The sequence below is a fragment of the Amblyraja radiata genome, chromosome 1 (genome assembly GCF_010909765.2).
Source record: "Amblyraja radiata isolate CabotCenter1 chromosome 1, sAmbRad1.1.pri, whole genome shotgun sequence".
In the NCBI taxonomy this organism is placed as follows: Eukaryota; Metazoa; Chordata; class Chondrichthyes; order Rajiformes; family Rajidae; genus Amblyraja; species Amblyraja radiata.
Genome location: NC_045956.1, coordinates 162,602,863 through 162,619,727, shown reverse-complemented (window position 1 = coordinate 162,619,727; position 16,865 = coordinate 162,602,863). Strand labels below are relative to the sequence as shown.

Here is a 16,865-nt window from a genome sequence, read left to right as displayed (position 1 = left end):
GGGGAAAAAACGTAAGCATTAGCTTTCAGAACCAAGGATAACCGACCGGTAATGTTAAATGTCCGCCGAGCTTCACAGCCGTGTATCTCTGGCTTCTTTAAAGTTTTCTCCACTCCTTCTCCCCCCCCCCCCTTTTAAAGGACTTACCGTACACTGTGATTTAGCCATCTTTTTACAGCGCCAACCTTCCAGTTCATCGCGGTGTGTGTCTGTTTCACCTTGGCTTTGCACCGTGTGAATTTCACTCAGATAGCGCTCCCCCCACTTGCCCTGTACCCCGCCTGCATAACAGGCTGGTGAAAAAAGCGATGTGTGTGTGTATGTGTGTTCCACTCTGACAGTCACCGTTCCAGTTGCCGGTTTTTCAGGCGACTGCTGGCAACTTGTCAGTCGCTGACAGTCCACTGGAAAATCACCTAAGTGGGACAGGCCCATTACAGCACCAGAGACCCAGGTTTGATCCAGACCTTGGGTGTTGTCTGTACAAGGTTTGTACGTTCTCCCTGTGACCACGTGGGTTTTCTCTGTATGCTCCGGTTACCTCCCACGTTCCAAAGCCGTGCAGGTTTGCAGGTGAATTGGCTTCTGTAAAATTGTCCCTATGTGTGTGTGTGTGTGTGTGTAGATAGAACTAGTGTACGGGTGATCATGGGTGGGTGTGGACTCAGTGTGCCAAAGGGGCCTGTTTCCACACTCTATCTCTAAACTGAACTAAACATGACATGATTATAACCGCCATCCACATGACGAAGGGAATAATGTGAACTGTGTATTGCCAGATGTAGAAGCAGTGGGATGTGTGTGTGATATGTAGATGGTTATTGGGATTGGTTTTTGAACGTTGAAGATGGGATGAACCTCACTTTCTCCTGCTTGTTGCCCACAGGGTCGGCTGCCAGTGAAGTGGATGGCACCGGAGGCCTTGTTCGACAGGGTCTACACCCACCAGAGTGACGTGTAAGTACGACCCGTTGTGCCGTGGCCATCTCTCAACTCTTACGTTGAGTCTGAAGAAGGGGTCTCGACCTGAAACGTCCACCCATTCCTTCTCCCCAGAGAAGCTGCCCGTCCCGCTGGGTTACTCCAGCTTTTCGTGTCTACCTTTGGCTTAAACCAGCACCTGCAGTTCCTCCCTACACACTCTCTCAACTCTGCCAGGAGCCGAGATTCTAAACAAGGGGCCGGCGACAGCAGAACTCTGACTCGCTTCCTAAGTAGGGAGAAAGAATGCAGAGAGAAAACAAAGTCATTAGTTCTGCTCCAGAGGATTGGCAGAATAGTGGCTGGTTAGAAAGGGGCCTGTCAGTGATCTGATTAACTGGCCGTTTTCATTCCAGCGCTGGCCTGTGCTGGCGTTTGCTGCCATTGAGGGGATCAGCAACTTACTTCCAGCCGGAAGGGAAGGGGGAAAAAAAGGGGGGGGGGGGGGTTAATTCAACGAAGTCACGCTGTTGATAACTATGTTAGACGCGGGTGGCAGCACCGGAAGAATGGGGTGGTTTTTGAAAAGGCCGTCAGTGAATGAGATCTCCATTCTGTGTCCTGCCCTTGCAGCTGGTCGTACGGTGTGCTGCTGTGGGAGATCTTCACGCTGGGGGGATCACCCTACCCTGGCATCCCCGTGGAGGAGCTCTTCAAGTTGCTGAAGGAAGGCCATCGAATGGACAAGCCCGCCAATTGCACGCACGAGCTGTAAGCAACGTCACCCTCCCACCTCCTCGTATTGTTGCCTGATGTGGCCAGATATCTAAGGCAGTCTTGTATTGAAGACACTTGGTTTAATTATTGCTTTGTCATCTTCCTTTCAGGTATATGATAATGCGAGAGTGCTGGCACGCAATCCCATCACAGAGGCCAATGTTCAAACAGCTGGTCGAGGATCTCGACCGGGTCCTCACTGTCACGTCGACTGAGGTCAGTTCACCTTACAGGAACTGGGAGGGTGGCTGGACATTAACTACAGTGAGTTTTAGACGATTCAGTAGCATTGCAATATCCACAATTCAGATTCAAACTCGGATCGATCACACATGTATCAGAGTACTGTGTACTCCTTAGATTCCAGCTACTGACAAAACAGCCAAGATTCTTTACTGTATCTAACTTTACTTTAGAAACACAGCGCAGAAACAGTCCACTGAGTCCACACTGACCAGCGATCACCCCGTACGCTAACACTATCCTACACGCTAGGGACAATTTACAATTTTTTACCAAAGCCAATTAATCTACAAACCTGTGCGTCTTTGGAATGTAGAAGGTCCTAGACTCTCCCACTAGTGGAAACATCCTCTCCACACTCACTCTATCCAGACCTTTCACTATTCAGTAAGTTTCACTGTGGTCCCCCCTCTTATCTATCTTGTTTACCCGAATCTCTGTTGTCTCACCTCTTCATTCTCCTTTAACCTCCTGGAACCCTTGCACTAGACTTGCATCTAGGCTCCTCAAATTCCAACCCTGATTTTAAAAGCTTCATCCTCGCTCTCAGCTGCAACAATCTGAAAGCTGTGGACATCTGTTGTGCCAAAACCCCTCTGCCTTGTACCTCGCTTTTCTACTTTCTCTTCCAAGATACAGCCCTTGGCCCGTGTCAACCTTTTGTCATCTGTTCACACTAGTTCTATGTCATCCACTTGAGTTTCAGTTTCGTTTTATTGTCGCGTGAAAAGCTTTTGCTACGTGCTAAAAATGTTAGCGGAAAGACAATACAATAGACAATAGGTGCAGGAGGAGGCCATTCGGCCCTTCGAGCCAGCACCGCCATTCAATGTAATCATGACTGATCATCCACAATCAGTACCTCATTCCTGCCTTCTCCCCATATCCCCTAACTCCGCTATCTTTAAGAGCTCCATCTAACTCTCTTGAAAGTTTCCAGAGAACTGGCCTCCACCGCCTTCTGAGGCAGAGAATTCCACAGACTCACAACTGTGTGAAAAAGTTTTTCCTCATCTCCGTTCTAAATGGCTTAGCCCTTATTCTTAAACTGTGGCCCCAATACATGATTACAATCGAGCCATCCATAGGGTACGGATACATGATAAAGGACATAATGGGAATAATGTTTAGAGCAAGATAAAGTCCGATCAAAGATAGTCTGAGGGTCTTAAATGAAGCATCCACTCCCGACACACTAGGGGGTAATTTATAGAGGCCAATCAACCCACAAACATGCTCCAGACATTTTGGGACGTGGGAGGAAACCAAAGCACCTGAAGGAAAGCCACGTGGTCACAGGGAGAACGTGCAAACTCCACACAGACATCAAACCGGGGACAGGATCGAACCTGGGTCTCTGGCGCTATGAGGCAGCAGCTCTACCGGCTGTGACATCCACCAGGTGCTCAAGCTTCCAATGACCTAATAACTCCTTACGTAGGGTCAGATTAACCTTGCAGGTTGAGCATGTCATGGGTGCTACAGAAATGAAGCTGTCATTTACTGGTGGAGCAGCAGGAGTGGAATGGCCAGCTCCTGTCTCTAAAGCAGTTCTCTTTACAGCTTGAGGCAGCTTAGTTTAGTTTAGAGATACAGCGCGTAAACAGGCTGTTCGGCCCAGTGAGTCTGCGCCGACCCCCAATGACCCCTGCACACTAGCACTATCCTACACACACTGGAGGCAATTTACAATTTTGTATTGAAGCCAATTAACCTACAAACCTGGAGTGTTGGGGGAAACGGGAGATCCCGGAGAAAACCCACGCAGGTCACAGGGAGAATGTACAAACTCCATACAGACAGCGCCCGTAGTCAGAATGGAACCCGGGTCTCTGGCGCTGTAAGGCAGCAACTCTACCGCTGCGCCACCGTGCTGCCCGTTAGACCTCCTCTGCACTGAGCCTCACAAGGTCAGCTTGGGTCCATCGGTGAAAGGACTGGGTTAAATGTGCTCCTCTGCTTCCTGTCTGCTTGTGTCATCACCCTCCCCTGAAGCTGTTGACTTCTCACTGGGGTAGTGGTTTCACATCTGCTAGTTCCTGTTCCCGGAACTTCACGCCTGGAACAGGAGCAACCCATTAAAACCACCTCAGACCCCTGATAATACTCTGCTAATATTCCTAGATGCATTCTGATGTTTAGTTTAGAGATACAGCACGGAAACAGGCCCTTCGGCCCACCGTGTGCGTACCGACCAGCGATCCCTGCACATGAACACTATCCTACACACATTAGGGACACTTTATACTTGAACCCAGTCAATTATCCTATCAACCTGTGTGACTTTGGAGTGCAGTGGGAGGAAACCGAAGATCTCAGTGAAAACCCGCGCGGTCACGGGGAGAACGTACAAACAGCGCTCGTCTCCGGGATCTAACCCAGGTCTCCGGTGCTGAAAGGCAGCAACTCTGCCGCTGCGCCACCGTGCCACCCACTATTGTATTGAAGATGGCGGCCAAAAGCCCGGCGATTCTGCGTGCTTGTCCCAGAGTGGATCTGCAATCACTCCACTCTTTAAAAACCCCTACTCCAACAGCAGTCACGGTGGCGCAGCGGTGCAGCGCCGGAGACCCGGGTTCGATCCCGACTACGGGTCCTGTCTGTGCTGAGTTTGTACGTTCTCCCCGTTACCTTCGTGGGTTTTTCTCTGAGATCTTCGGTTTCCTCCCACACTCCAAAGACATAGAGGTTTGTAGGTTAATTGGCTTGGTTAATGTACAAATTGTGCCCAGTGCGTGTAGGATAGTGTTAATATGCAGGGATCGCTGGTCGGCGCGGACTCGGTGGGCCGAATGACCTGTTTCAGCGCTGTATCTAAATTAAACTAAGCAGCATTTCTTATTCCCTTTATCTGTACACTGCGCACAGATCAGTTGTAATCATGTATAGCCTTTCCGTTGAATGGTTAGCACACAACAAATTACTTTTCACTGTACCTCGGTACACGTCAACTAAACTAAACTAAAATTTTTTTTTAAACCTGCGCATCTTTCCAAATAAATATCTGCTGGTTTGGTTGCGCTGCGGTCGAGCTTCTGATGAGAGCCAGAGATCCAGGTTCGATTCTGACTACGGGTGCTGTCTGTGCGGAGTTTGCATGTTATCCCTGTGACCGCATGGGTTTTCTTCAGGTTTCCTCCCACACTCCAAAGGCGTGCGAGTTTGTAGGTTAATTGGCTTTGGTAAATTGCCCCTGGTGTGTTGGGAGTGGATACATAAAGTGGGATAAGATAGAACTTGTGTGCAGGTGGCCGTGGTCAGCGTGGGCTCGGTGGGCCGAAGAGCCTGGTTCAACGTGGTATCCCTGAACTCGAAATCTACCAACTTCAGCATTGAAGTGATTATCTGACCTGCAACCAGAATACTGTTTTGGTGATTTGATCCCATGATCTGAGTTTTGCTTCCCCAACCCTGAGTCGTTTGCCCAGAGCAGGGGAATCAAGAAGCAGACGACATGAAGTGGGAGGGGGAAAGGTGGAAACCTGAGGGGCAACATCTTTACTCAGAGGGTGGTGGGTGTATGGAACGAGCTGCCAGAGAGGGTAGTTTAGGCTGGTACTATAACAACATTTAAAATACATTTGGACAGGCACATGGATAGGAAAGGTTTAGAGGGATATGGGCCATACACAGGCAGGTGTTTCTAGTATAGATGGCATGAGGAAGTTGGCCCGAAGGGCCTGTTTCCGTGCTGTAGCACTCTATAACTAACCTGGCAATTGTAACACACACCTCAACCTTCTCCTGCTCTCCATAAATCTCTCATCCAACAAATTCACGGCTCGGAGTTCATTAAAGGTCAGTGCTGTGTAGGAAGGAACTGCAGATGCTGGTTTAACCGGAAGACAGACACAAAAAAATGCAGTAACTCAGCGAGAGGGGCAGGCTGCATCTCTGGAGAGAAGGAATGGTTGACGTTTCGGGTCGAGACCCTTCTTCAGACTAGGGGTCAATTCACTGGTCTGAATAAGATGCTCCCTGCCCCTCCCGCTGAGCTACTGCAGCTTTTTGTGTCTTAACAAATAATAATAATAATAATAAATTTTATTTAATGGGCGCCTTTCAGACATCTCAAGCACACCTTACATAGTAATCGGAATAAAAACATATAATCGGAATAGAACAGGTAAAAAATACATCACAGAGACAAAAATTTAAAACAGAATTCAATCCAAAAACAGAAAATCAAAAACACAGTGTGAAGAGAGAGCAGCGGCAGCCAAAGCGCGCCAGCGTCCACTCTCTCTTCACGGCAGCCATCTTGGACACAGACCTACAGGACTACAATTAGACAAAAAAATCATCCCCCCACAATGGATAGCACTGTGGAGGAAGGCACAATGTCCAGTCCCCACCCCATGTTCACCCCAAAGTCAGGCCTATTGGGGCCACCGCAATTGCCTCTACGGAGGCCCGATGTTCCTGGCCGTTCTCACCGGGTGGTCTTGCCCCGGCGTCGGGAGAGTCCTCTCGGCAGCTGAGCCACCTGGAACGGCCGCTTCCTGGTTGGAGCCCGCGGCTGCCGAAGCCGACAAGGCCGCGCCGGTTTGGAGCTCCCAGGCTCCCGATGATAAAGTCGGCGCCACCTCTCCGCACTGCCGCCTCTCCGCTCCGCAGACCCGCAGCCCAGAGATGTTGCTCTCGGCGGTCCAGCTCGCCAGAGCTCTAGCGCGTCGCTCCAGCGCGGCGACCCAGGCAAGGCGTCGCCCGCTTCAGCGCTCCAACGCTGTGCCGCCGCCGAGGCGGAGGTGCTGGGCTGTCCCCGCCAGGAAACGGTGCTCCAAGCCCGCAGGTAGGCCACGAGGACGGGTCGACGGGCAGCCCGGAGAAAAAGCTGCCACACCGACCAGGTAGGGACCTAGAAATAAAGATACACCTACCCCCCACATTAAAAGACCATATCCCCTACAAACAAAAAAACAGGACTCACTAAAAACTATTAAAAAAACGGATTTAAAACGGACGGCTGCTGGCTAGCAGCCGTTGGCCACCATCCTCCTCCACCTTGCCTCTCCAGAGCTCCTCCACTGTTGTAGATTTCCACTTCCAGCTGTGTTAATGGGTGCTTCCTGACACCCACTGTAGAACATGGAACAAACAGCAGGAACAGGCCCTTCAGCCCACCTTGTCTGTGCCAGCCATTATTCTAAAATAAGTTAATTCCGTCTGCCTACACAAGGTTCATATCCCTCTATTACCCGCCTGTTTACCAGCCTGTCCCAATGCCTCTCACGTTGTAGCTTAGAGACACAGCGCGGAAACAGGTCCACCAGCGATCCCCGCTCCTTAACACTATCCTACACGCACTAGGGACAATTTACACTTAAACCAAGCCAATTAACCTACAAACCTGCAGGTCTTTGGAGTGTGGGAGGAAACCGAAGATCTTCTAAACTCCAGCGACTACAGGCCCAGTGCCGTCAAACGCTGACCATATGTTAACCCAATCATTCCTGGGATCATTCTAGTAAACCTCCTCTGGACCCTCTCCAATGTCAGCACATCCTTCCTCAGATATGGTGCCCAAAATTGCTCACAATACTCGCAATGCGGTCTGACCAGCGCCTTATAGAGCCTCAGCATTACATCCCTTTTGTGTACGTCTTTGGGATGCGGGAGGAAACCGCAACACCTGGAGAAAACCTACGCGGTCACAGGGAGAACGCACAAACTCCGTACAGACAGCGCCCATAGTCGGGATCGAACCTGGGTCTCTGGCGCAGTAAAGCAGCAACTCTACTGCTGCCCGCCCATCTCACTTGGTTAGTGGTTCACATCTGACTGGGATGTCCTGGAGCCCTCACTACAACAGCAGGAGTAACCCATTAAGCCACCTCAGCCCCCCCCCCCCCCCCCCCCCCCCTCCACTGCATATGGTTGAACCTCCAGCCCAGGGCACCAGACAGGGGTGGGATGCTTCTGTTTCCAGCTCCTGCACTTCCAGCCAGGCCAAGGGAATCGGCAGAGCTTGGGATTTGAATGTGACAGGACCCGGGCTCCACTCACTCACTCGCTCAGCCCAGCTGCACACCAGATGAACTCATTGAAACATCAGGAGAGTGGCCGCCATCGACCTGTGGTGACCTCTGCTGCACGGAGACGGCAGCAGACTACCCCCCAGAGCACAATAGCACCCAGCCCAGTAAACCTGGTGCAGGAAACTGCGGGAAAGCTGCCAACAAATCAATACTCCGCAGGGTTTTATTACAGTTCAGAGGAGCACAGCTTTCCCTCCACACACCGTGTCACTACCTCTGTAAACTGATCCGAGCTGCCTTGTGTATAAACCTCTCCGTATAATCGCATCTGATGGCCATTGCCAGAATATACGTGGATGTTTGGTAAATTGTGGAAACGGGGCAGCTACAATGAGCTGCTCGTAAGAGAAGACCTGGATGTTGTCCATCAGTACATGTTAATTTTTGGCTTGTTTATTAGTATTGTTGCATGTTTCGAGAGACAGTTAAACTTTTGTTTGCCTGCTATCCAGTCACTTCATGCTATAAGAGTACAATCAAGTGGTACACAAGTACAACAGGCAGTGCAAAGGGAAACATACCATAGAGTGATACAGCGTGGAAACGGGCCCTTCAGCCCAAATTGCTCACACCGACCAACTTGTCCCATCTACACTAGTCCCACCTGCCTGCATTTGGCCCATATCCCTCTAAATCCATCTTAATATTTCTTAAACGCTGAGATAGTCCCAGCCGCAACTACCTCCCCCGGCACCTCGTTCCATACACCCACCACCCTTTGTGTGAAAAGGTTACCCTTCAGGTTCCTATTAAATCTTTCCCCCACCCCCACCTTAAACCTATGTCTCCTGACTTTCGATTTCCCTACTCCCGATCTATTCCTCTCATGATTTTGTACACCATTGTATGATCACCCCTCATCCTCTGGCGCTGCAAGGAATAGGGTCGTAGCCTGCTCAACCTCCCCCAATAGCTCAGGCCACTCGAGTCCTGCAAACATCCTCGTAAATCTCTTCGGCACCAGAGTGCAGAATAGAATGTTATAGTGTTGTTAAATGTTAATTGAATGTTAAAATGGTGCATGGGCCACAGGGTGACCCCCTTTGTTTTCTACTCATTGGTCAGAATCTGGCTGATGCTGGAACGGCCAGCTTTCACTCCCCATCAGTCATTATCCCTGAAACAGCCCGAGTTACCTTTCTGCACCACTGCAGTCCAACTGCTGGTTGGGGAGGTCTCGGACCCAGCCCAGTGCCTGCGTTTTTCATGTGCTAGGAGCAGAATTAGACCATTCGGCCCATCAAGTCCACTTCGCCATTCAATCATGGCCGATCTATCTTTCCCTCTCCACCCCATTCTCCTGTCTTCTCCCCATAACCCCTGAGTAATCAAGAATCTGCCAATCTCTGCCTTAGAAATACCCACCGACAGCCGACCGTGGCAATGTATTCCACAGATTCACCACCCTCTGTCTAAAGAAATCCCTCCCCATCTCCTTCCTGAAGGTACATCCTTTTATTCGGAGGCTATGCTCTCTGGTCCTAGACTCTCCCACTAGTGAAACATCCTCTCCACATCCACTCTATCCAAACCTTTCACTATTCAGTACGTTTCAATGAGGACCCCCCCCCCCCCACTCATTCTTCTAAACTCCAGCTAGTACAGGCCCAGTGACGTCAAATACTCATCATATGTTCCAATCCTGGGTAGACAAAAATGCTGGAGAAACTCAGCGGGTGAAGCAGCATCTATGGAGCAAAGGAATAGGTGATGTTTCGGGTCGAGACCCTTCTTCAGATCCAATCCTGGGATCATTCTCGTGATCATCTTGCAGATTGTACACAGTATAAGCACCGTGCGTTGAGTTAAGTGGTTGAGTTAATGAATGGTTAGGGCCGTTGTTGGCTGCTTTGTCCTGGACCGACGGAGATACCCTTCTAGGGAGCTATGCTCACCCAGGCCATGATGACCCCATCATTCTGCTGACATCTGACCAGCGTCCGCATCCAACACATCATTCCCAGACACTGCAGCCGCCTTCAACATGGTCCCACCAACACTCGCATCTTCCCATCTCCACCCCTTCTCCTCTTTCCTTTGGAGACTGCTCCCTCCACAACCCTTTTGTTCGCTCCCCATTCCCCAGGTGCTTTCCCCTGCAACCACGGGAGATGTAACGCCTGTTCCTACACCTCCTCCCTCACCTCCATCCAGAGACCCCCAGCAGTCCTTCCAGGTGAGACAGAGGTTCACCTGCACGTGCACCTCCTCTAACCTCATCTACTGCATCTGGTGTTCCCGATGTGGACCTCATTGAAACTTAGCGAGTAGTGTTAGGCCTGGATAGAGTGGATGTGGAGAGGATATTCCCAATAGTGAAAGAGTCCAGGACCAGAGGTCATAACCTCATAATTAAAGGACGTTCCTTTAGGAAAGCAATTTATTTCGTCACAGGGTGGTGAATCTGTGGAATTCATTGCCACAGAAGGCTGTGGTGGCCAAGTCAATGGATATGTTTAAGGCAGAGATAGATAGATTCTTGATTAGTACGGGGAGAATGCAGGAGAATGGGGTTAGGAGGGAGAGATAGATCAGCCATAATCTATCTCTCGCGGAGTAGACTTGATGGGCTGAATGGCCTAATTCTGCTCCTATCACCTATGAACTATCTATTCCCTCCAGAGATACTGCCTGATCTGCTGAGTTGCTCCAGCACTTTGTCTTATACTCCTGGCTTGGCCTTGTAGATGATGGAGAGGTTTGGGAGGGTGTGAGCTATTTTCTCACCGCGGGTTGCTCGGCCTCTGACTGCTGCCATAGCAGAGACGGAGCCAAACTTTGATCTCTTCCCTCTTGGCCGCCATCCTTGGACCTGCTGCAGAGATCCAGCTTTTTGCTCCTATCGGATTCCAACATTTGCAGTCGTTTTAAATCTGTGCACAGACCTTCACCTCAGTACACCCGACACATTGTCTACTGTAAATCGTAATTTTAAAAAATGGTTCTCACACACACACACACACACAGAGGGGCATTCAACAGGCCAGGCTGATTTAGTGTGCTGTTCAAATTCTTGACAGATAATTATTGAAAATGATCGACAGTACCAAATCTCCGGGCTAGCGATCATAAAACATTATCGCCGGGATTTATGCAGTGTCCCTCCTGCCCAATAACCTGCCCTCGACTGGATAGTTAACCTGCGACCTCAGAAACCGAGATGGAATGTTGCCAAGTCCGGAGCTGAAAGGCGGTCAGATTTTCACTGCCATCTCGCGGGAAAGGGGAAGTGCTCGCTCCGTTTGCAGCCAGAGGCGCTGTCTTTTTACGATGCTGTTGCCCCCTATCATGTGACGGGGGGGGTGGCGGTGGGGAGGGAGGGCTGGAGAGGAGAGCGTACACACAGCAATAAAATGTGAGAACTATAGTCAGCACACTTAACTCTTTAACATTATGGTTCTCATAAGGAATCCATTAATTGCTGTAATTTGGAAAGTAAGTGGTTACCTTGGGGGATTTGCTTCAGCTTTAGTTTTTTTTTAAAGCAATTTCCTGATTTTGTACAATGCAAATCATTGTCACTGTTCAAACTGGTGCCTGTGGAAAATATATTACAGAACTCACTGAATGTTCATTGTACAGCTCATTGTCCAAAGGTACACGCCATGCACTGATGGTGGAGAACGGCTGTACTCCTGTAATTACTATCATTAATCTAAATTGGTAAGACTCGTATCAGAGTGTCTGGATTAAAAAGAGAAAGTGCAGGTCTGTCATTCCTTGAGTTGTTAAATGATAGAGTCTGGTAATTTGACTACGCAACCTGCCTGTTTATGGGCACGAAACTAACTTTGTGTTGGTGTCTCCACAATACACCATCCACATTCAGTAACACAGTGTTGTATCAGCCTTGATTTTGTTCCTAGACCTCGGGTGCAGTCCTGTCCTGTCAACCTTCAGTTTTCAGTTTAGTTTACTGTCACGTGTACCGAGGTACAGTGAAAAGCTTTTGTTGCGTGCTAACCAGTCAGCGGAAAGACAATAAGTGATTACCGTCGAGCCATTCACTATGTACAGGTACATGATAAGGGAATAACTTTTAGTGCAAGGTGAAGCCAGCAAAGGTAGTCCGAGGGTCACCAATGAGGTAGATAGTAGTTCAGGACTGCTCTCTTTGGTTGTGGTAGGATGAATGAAATGCCTGATAACAGCTGGGAAGAAATTGCCTCTGCACCTTCTATCTCAGAGGCAGGAGATCAAGCCACATGCACTCCAAGGCGCAGAGATTAGGTCATAAGTGATAGGTGTAGAATTAGGCCATTCGGCCCTTCACGTCCGCTCCGCCATTCAATCATGGCTGATCGGTCCCTCATTCTTAAGCCCATTCTCCTGCCTTCTCCCCATGTAACCCCTGACTCTCGTACATTTCATTGTTGTAACGATTTTCTTGTCCTTTGTATTCCAGGAGTACCTTGATCTGTCAGCACCTTTTGAGCAGTATTCGCCAGCTTGCCAAGACACCCACAGTACCTGTTCTTCCGGGGACGACTCGGTCTTTGCCCATGACGCTCTGCCTGATGAGCCGTGCCTCCCAAAACACCAGCAGTGCAACGGTGCCATCAGGACATGAGAGAGAGAACAGAAGAGTCCAGAGTGCTGAACTATGGAGAACTCACACTGAAGGAAATACACTGAACCAGCTGCCGGGATCTCGTTCCCGCAATTTTAACTTCCCACCATTTTTGAGCCTTTATCTCTCAAGTGCTGTACTCATCGAAAAACAAACAAAAAAAAAATGTACTGCTTGGCAAGAAGAGACTTTGTGATGTGGAAAACCCGAAATGGAAAGTTCTGCAATAAAAAAAGCGATCTGGAGGTGATAACCTATGACCTCTGGTATTGTGACTGCTATAGCAACCATTCTGTGCCTAACTCGTGATAAGAAAAGGAAGTAACACAAAAGACAATTATTTTTCTTTACAAGAGAGCATTTAAATACTTTTATTTGTGTGAAGCTGCAGTTTTCAGAAGAGTTGTAAATATATAAATATGAATATTGTATGATAATGTTTTAAAAAAAACTGTTGTATACTTATGATTAGGGGGGGGAAAAAAACAAGCATAATTACAAGTATGAATGAGGAAGCAAAATCCTAAAATCATTGCAGTCTAGGATATTCAGTATTAAATCGGAAGTTATTAAAGAAAACTCATTCTGTAGCAGACGAGGGGTAAAATAGTTCAAAAATCAATAATTATTTGCAATCTGATTAGCATATTGTATATTTGTAAAGTTGTTCATAGACTTTAACATATCATTTTGGTTAAGAGATTTATAAGTATATAGCTTATTTACTAATTACTGTACACAGCTTTAGTTACCTAGGTTCTTTAATTTTTGGTTATACATGTTTATAATTTTTAATTTATTACCCATTGATTAGACATTAAGGTTAATGAGGAAAAAAAATAGCAACATTGTGTAAAATGAACACTGTCTTCTTATTTTAGATTGCAATGATTTTTTTCCCCCAATGTTCGGTAATCAGATCCGAGAATTATCTTGACTTTTCTTAACCAGTGGAGGTTTGTGCTTTGCCTTTGATGAGAGCACAAGAGAGCAAGGGTACTGCGTGTGTGTGATCACAGTGGGCCTGCTGTATGGGTACTGTGCCTTGCCCGGAGATGCCACAACAGTATTGGCCCAGTGAAAGAACACTGGGTTTTGCGGCTATGGCTAAGGGTGCCATTCTAGCAGCGTGCCCCATCGCAGCGGGACACAGTGACAAACTTCGGTCGCCTGAAGCTGGGTTGTTTCCAAGACAACGTTATCCAGCTCGGCCACAAATGCAGGGTCGGGTTCAGGTGCTGGTCACACCTGGGAAAACGTCAGATTGTGAATCAAGTGCGGCGCGCTCAAGCAGCACATCGCACAATGTTATAAAGCACATTGGGTTAGCGTAATCCCTTTCATTCTTATCCCTTCCCCTGGCTTACTGGCACCAAGACACAGAATACAGTTCATAGCGTCATAAGCGATAGGAGCAGAATTAGGCCATTTGGCCCATCAAGTCTACTCTGCCATTCAATCATGGCTGACCTATCTCCCCCCTCCTAACCCCATTCTCCTGCCTTCTCCCGGTCGCTCCATTCACTTTATGCAAGTCCGTGCCACAAGCACAACTCACCTGGTGCAATTTAAATGTTACCTGCAATTTTGCAGAGAACTCATTTGAGGTAAAACCCCATTTTGTTAAAAGGCCAAAACACAAAGAGCTGAAACAGATGGCCAAATGTGTAGCTGGCAGTTGTCTGTGAAGCAGAATAACACTGTGTAATCCAGAATTGGACATAAAGTTCAGTTTGATTTTAAATAGGATTCTGCAGCTAAATTGCAAATAGGAAATGAGGCTGGGGAATCCTATTGAAATCAACTCAAAATTCTGCTTGTCGCCTTTAATCTTTCTTTTGACCATCAAGCTCTTATTCAGTAGAAAAGTTAATTTAATAGATTGAAGTTATCTGTTAACTCTTTAATACAGATGTAGGAGATTTATAGTGGTGTAATTTTGGTGTAAAAATGAGAAGACACTTCATTATTTTCTTACCGATTGCTGTTGATGTGAACATTCCAGGTACCCTAATGCATAAAAATACTTTTCCAATATTTGAAATTTGTGCATGATTTACAAAAAAAAAGAACTTAGATATATATCTAATTTATTGAGTTTTTTACAAAATATACATATGTAGCTTCGACCGAACTTAACATTTGATATTCAGTTCCCTTTCTGTAGGTTTAATGATGTCAAGCAATACTGGCAATAGGCGAGGTTCTTGATTTATGTTCCAGGTTCAATTGGACCATTGCCTGTCTCATTCCACACTCACGGTGGTCGGAGGTGAGCTCCCAATACAAGGAACAACCCCTTAAGCCAATTTGCCCGTCTGAAGCCTGTAAAAGGCCACAGGTGGTCTTGTTGGAATTAAATAATAACTAGCACTGAACAATATCTGTCTGCCTTTACGAAGCTTTGTTATTAACATGGAACTGTTCCATTCCACAAAAATAAAAAGATATTGTTTTAAAATGCAAGAGTGTCCATTCCTTTCCTTCCGATACCTTGTTATTGATGTGCCTTATAGTTTTCTACAGTGCCACTACTGGTTATGAGCACTGTACATTGCAGCCAATGAACTTCAGGAGAAAGTTCAGTCCCTAAACAAGGGTTGGAAGCAGGTTTGTATTTTTAAAAGGCATCAAATCCATTCTGAAGCCCTCACATCAGTGGTTGGGGAACCAATCCACTCCACCCTCACTGCAGATCTATTGGAAAGGATACTTCGTGATAGGATTTACTCCCATTTGGAGAAGAATGGGTTCATTAGGGAGAGTCGGCATGGTTTTTGTACACAGCATGTCGTGTCTTACTAACTTGAGGAGGTGACAAAGATGATCAATGTTGTCTACATGGAATTTAGCAAAGCATTTGATAAAGTCTCCCATGGTAGGCTGATCCAGAAGAGTAAGATGCACAGGATTAACAGTAACTTGGTCCTATAGATTCAAAACTGGCTTACTGGTAGAAGACAAAGGGCTGTATTCCCTTTGGGATCTGTGCTGGGACCTCTTGTGATATATATATATATATACAAATCGCTTGGATGGAAATGTAGATGGGTTGGTTAGTATGTTTGCAGATAACACCAAGATTGCTGGGGTCGTGGACTGTAATGATATAAATCAGCTGCGGAAATGGGCAGAGAAATGGCAGATAGAGTTTATTCCGAGCAAGTGTGAGGTGTTGCTCTTTGGGAGGTCAAATGTAAGGAAACATCTACGGGCAAAACCCTTAACAGCATTGATGTACAGAGGGATATTGGGGTCCGTCCATAATTCCCTGAAAATGGCAATGCAGGTATATAAAGTGGTAGAGAAGGCATATTTTATGCTTGCCTTCATTGGTTGAGGCACTGATTAGAAGAGTCAAGAAGTCATGATGGGCCGAATGGCCTAATGCTAGTCCTATTCTTTATGACCTTCACAGGACTTGGAGAGTGTGTGGAGAGTAAGGTTCGACATTGTAGTCTGCAATTGAAGGTTAGATGACATGCGATCCTGGCATGAGTTAGCCGACTGGATAGAAGTTTAGCTTCAAGGAAGGAAGCAGAAGGTTATGGTCGAAGGTTGGTTTCTTGAACTGAAGGCCTGTGGACTAAAGGCGTGCCTCAGGGATCAGTGCAGGTCCCATTGCTGTTTGTGATCTATATCAATGATTTGAATGAGAACGTACAAGGCATGATTAGGAAGTTTGCAGGTGACACTCAAGTGGGTTGTAGCGAAGGAGGATATCAAAAATGACAGCAGTACCTTGATCAATTGGGCATGTAGGCTGAGGAATGGTTAATGGAAGGTGGTGGGTATATTGAACGAGCTGCCAGAATATGTAGATGAGGCAGGTACTATAAACAATATTTGGACAGGAATATGGATAGGAAAGGTTTAGAGGGATATCATAGGGACCAAACAAGGGCCAGTGGATAGGGCACTTTGGTCGGCATTGACAAGTTGGATCGAAAGGACTGTTTCCCTGATGGGCTGAATAGCCTAATTCTACTCCTATGACGAATTTATGAACTAAATGCAAAACACTAATTCGCCGGGGATAGACACAAAATACTGGAGTAACTCAGCGGGTCAGGCAGCATCTCGCGATAGAAGCAATGGGTGACTTTTCGTGCCGAGACCCTTCTTCAGACTGAGAGTCAGGGGAGTGGGACACAGAGATATGGAAAGGTATGGTGTGAAAATGAGAGGGCAAAGGGGACGAAGGAGCTCATGGATGTCACGTAGCGGCTCGTACGGGTAACGGTAGATGCTCGGGAAATCCGGTAACTCGTGACGTTTTTTCAACACTGAAAAGTGTCCACGAGTAAAAAAATACT

The 16,865-nt window shown here is 47.4% G+C and overlaps 1 protein-coding gene across 9 annotated transcripts in view; it reads left to right on the top strand.

Moving 5' to 3' along the window:
- fgfr3 (fibroblast growth factor receptor 3) overlaps positions 1 to 15,012 on the top strand; it is a 118,392-nt gene extending 103,380 nt beyond the window's left edge. For 5 of the 9 annotated variants that reach the window (XM_033034526.1, XM_033034532.1, XM_033034520.1 and 2 more), the window contains exons 15-18: positions 887 to 957; positions 1,555 to 1,692; positions 1,809 to 1,962; positions 12,385 to 15,012. In XM_033034526.1, the coding sequence (XP_032890417.1) occupies positions 887 to 957; positions 1,555 to 1,692; positions 1,809 to 1,962; positions 12,385 to 12,549 (528 nt within the window). In that variant the 3' untranslated portion in view covers positions 12,550 to 15,012. The remainder of the gene's footprint in view (positions 1 to 886; positions 958 to 1,554; positions 1,693 to 1,808; positions 1,963 to 12,384) is intronic. The other 4 variants (XM_033034555.1, XM_033034574.1, XM_033034548.1 and 1 more) reach the window with 3 other exon arrangements.
- Positions 15,013 to 16,865: the final 1,853 nt, after the last annotated feature.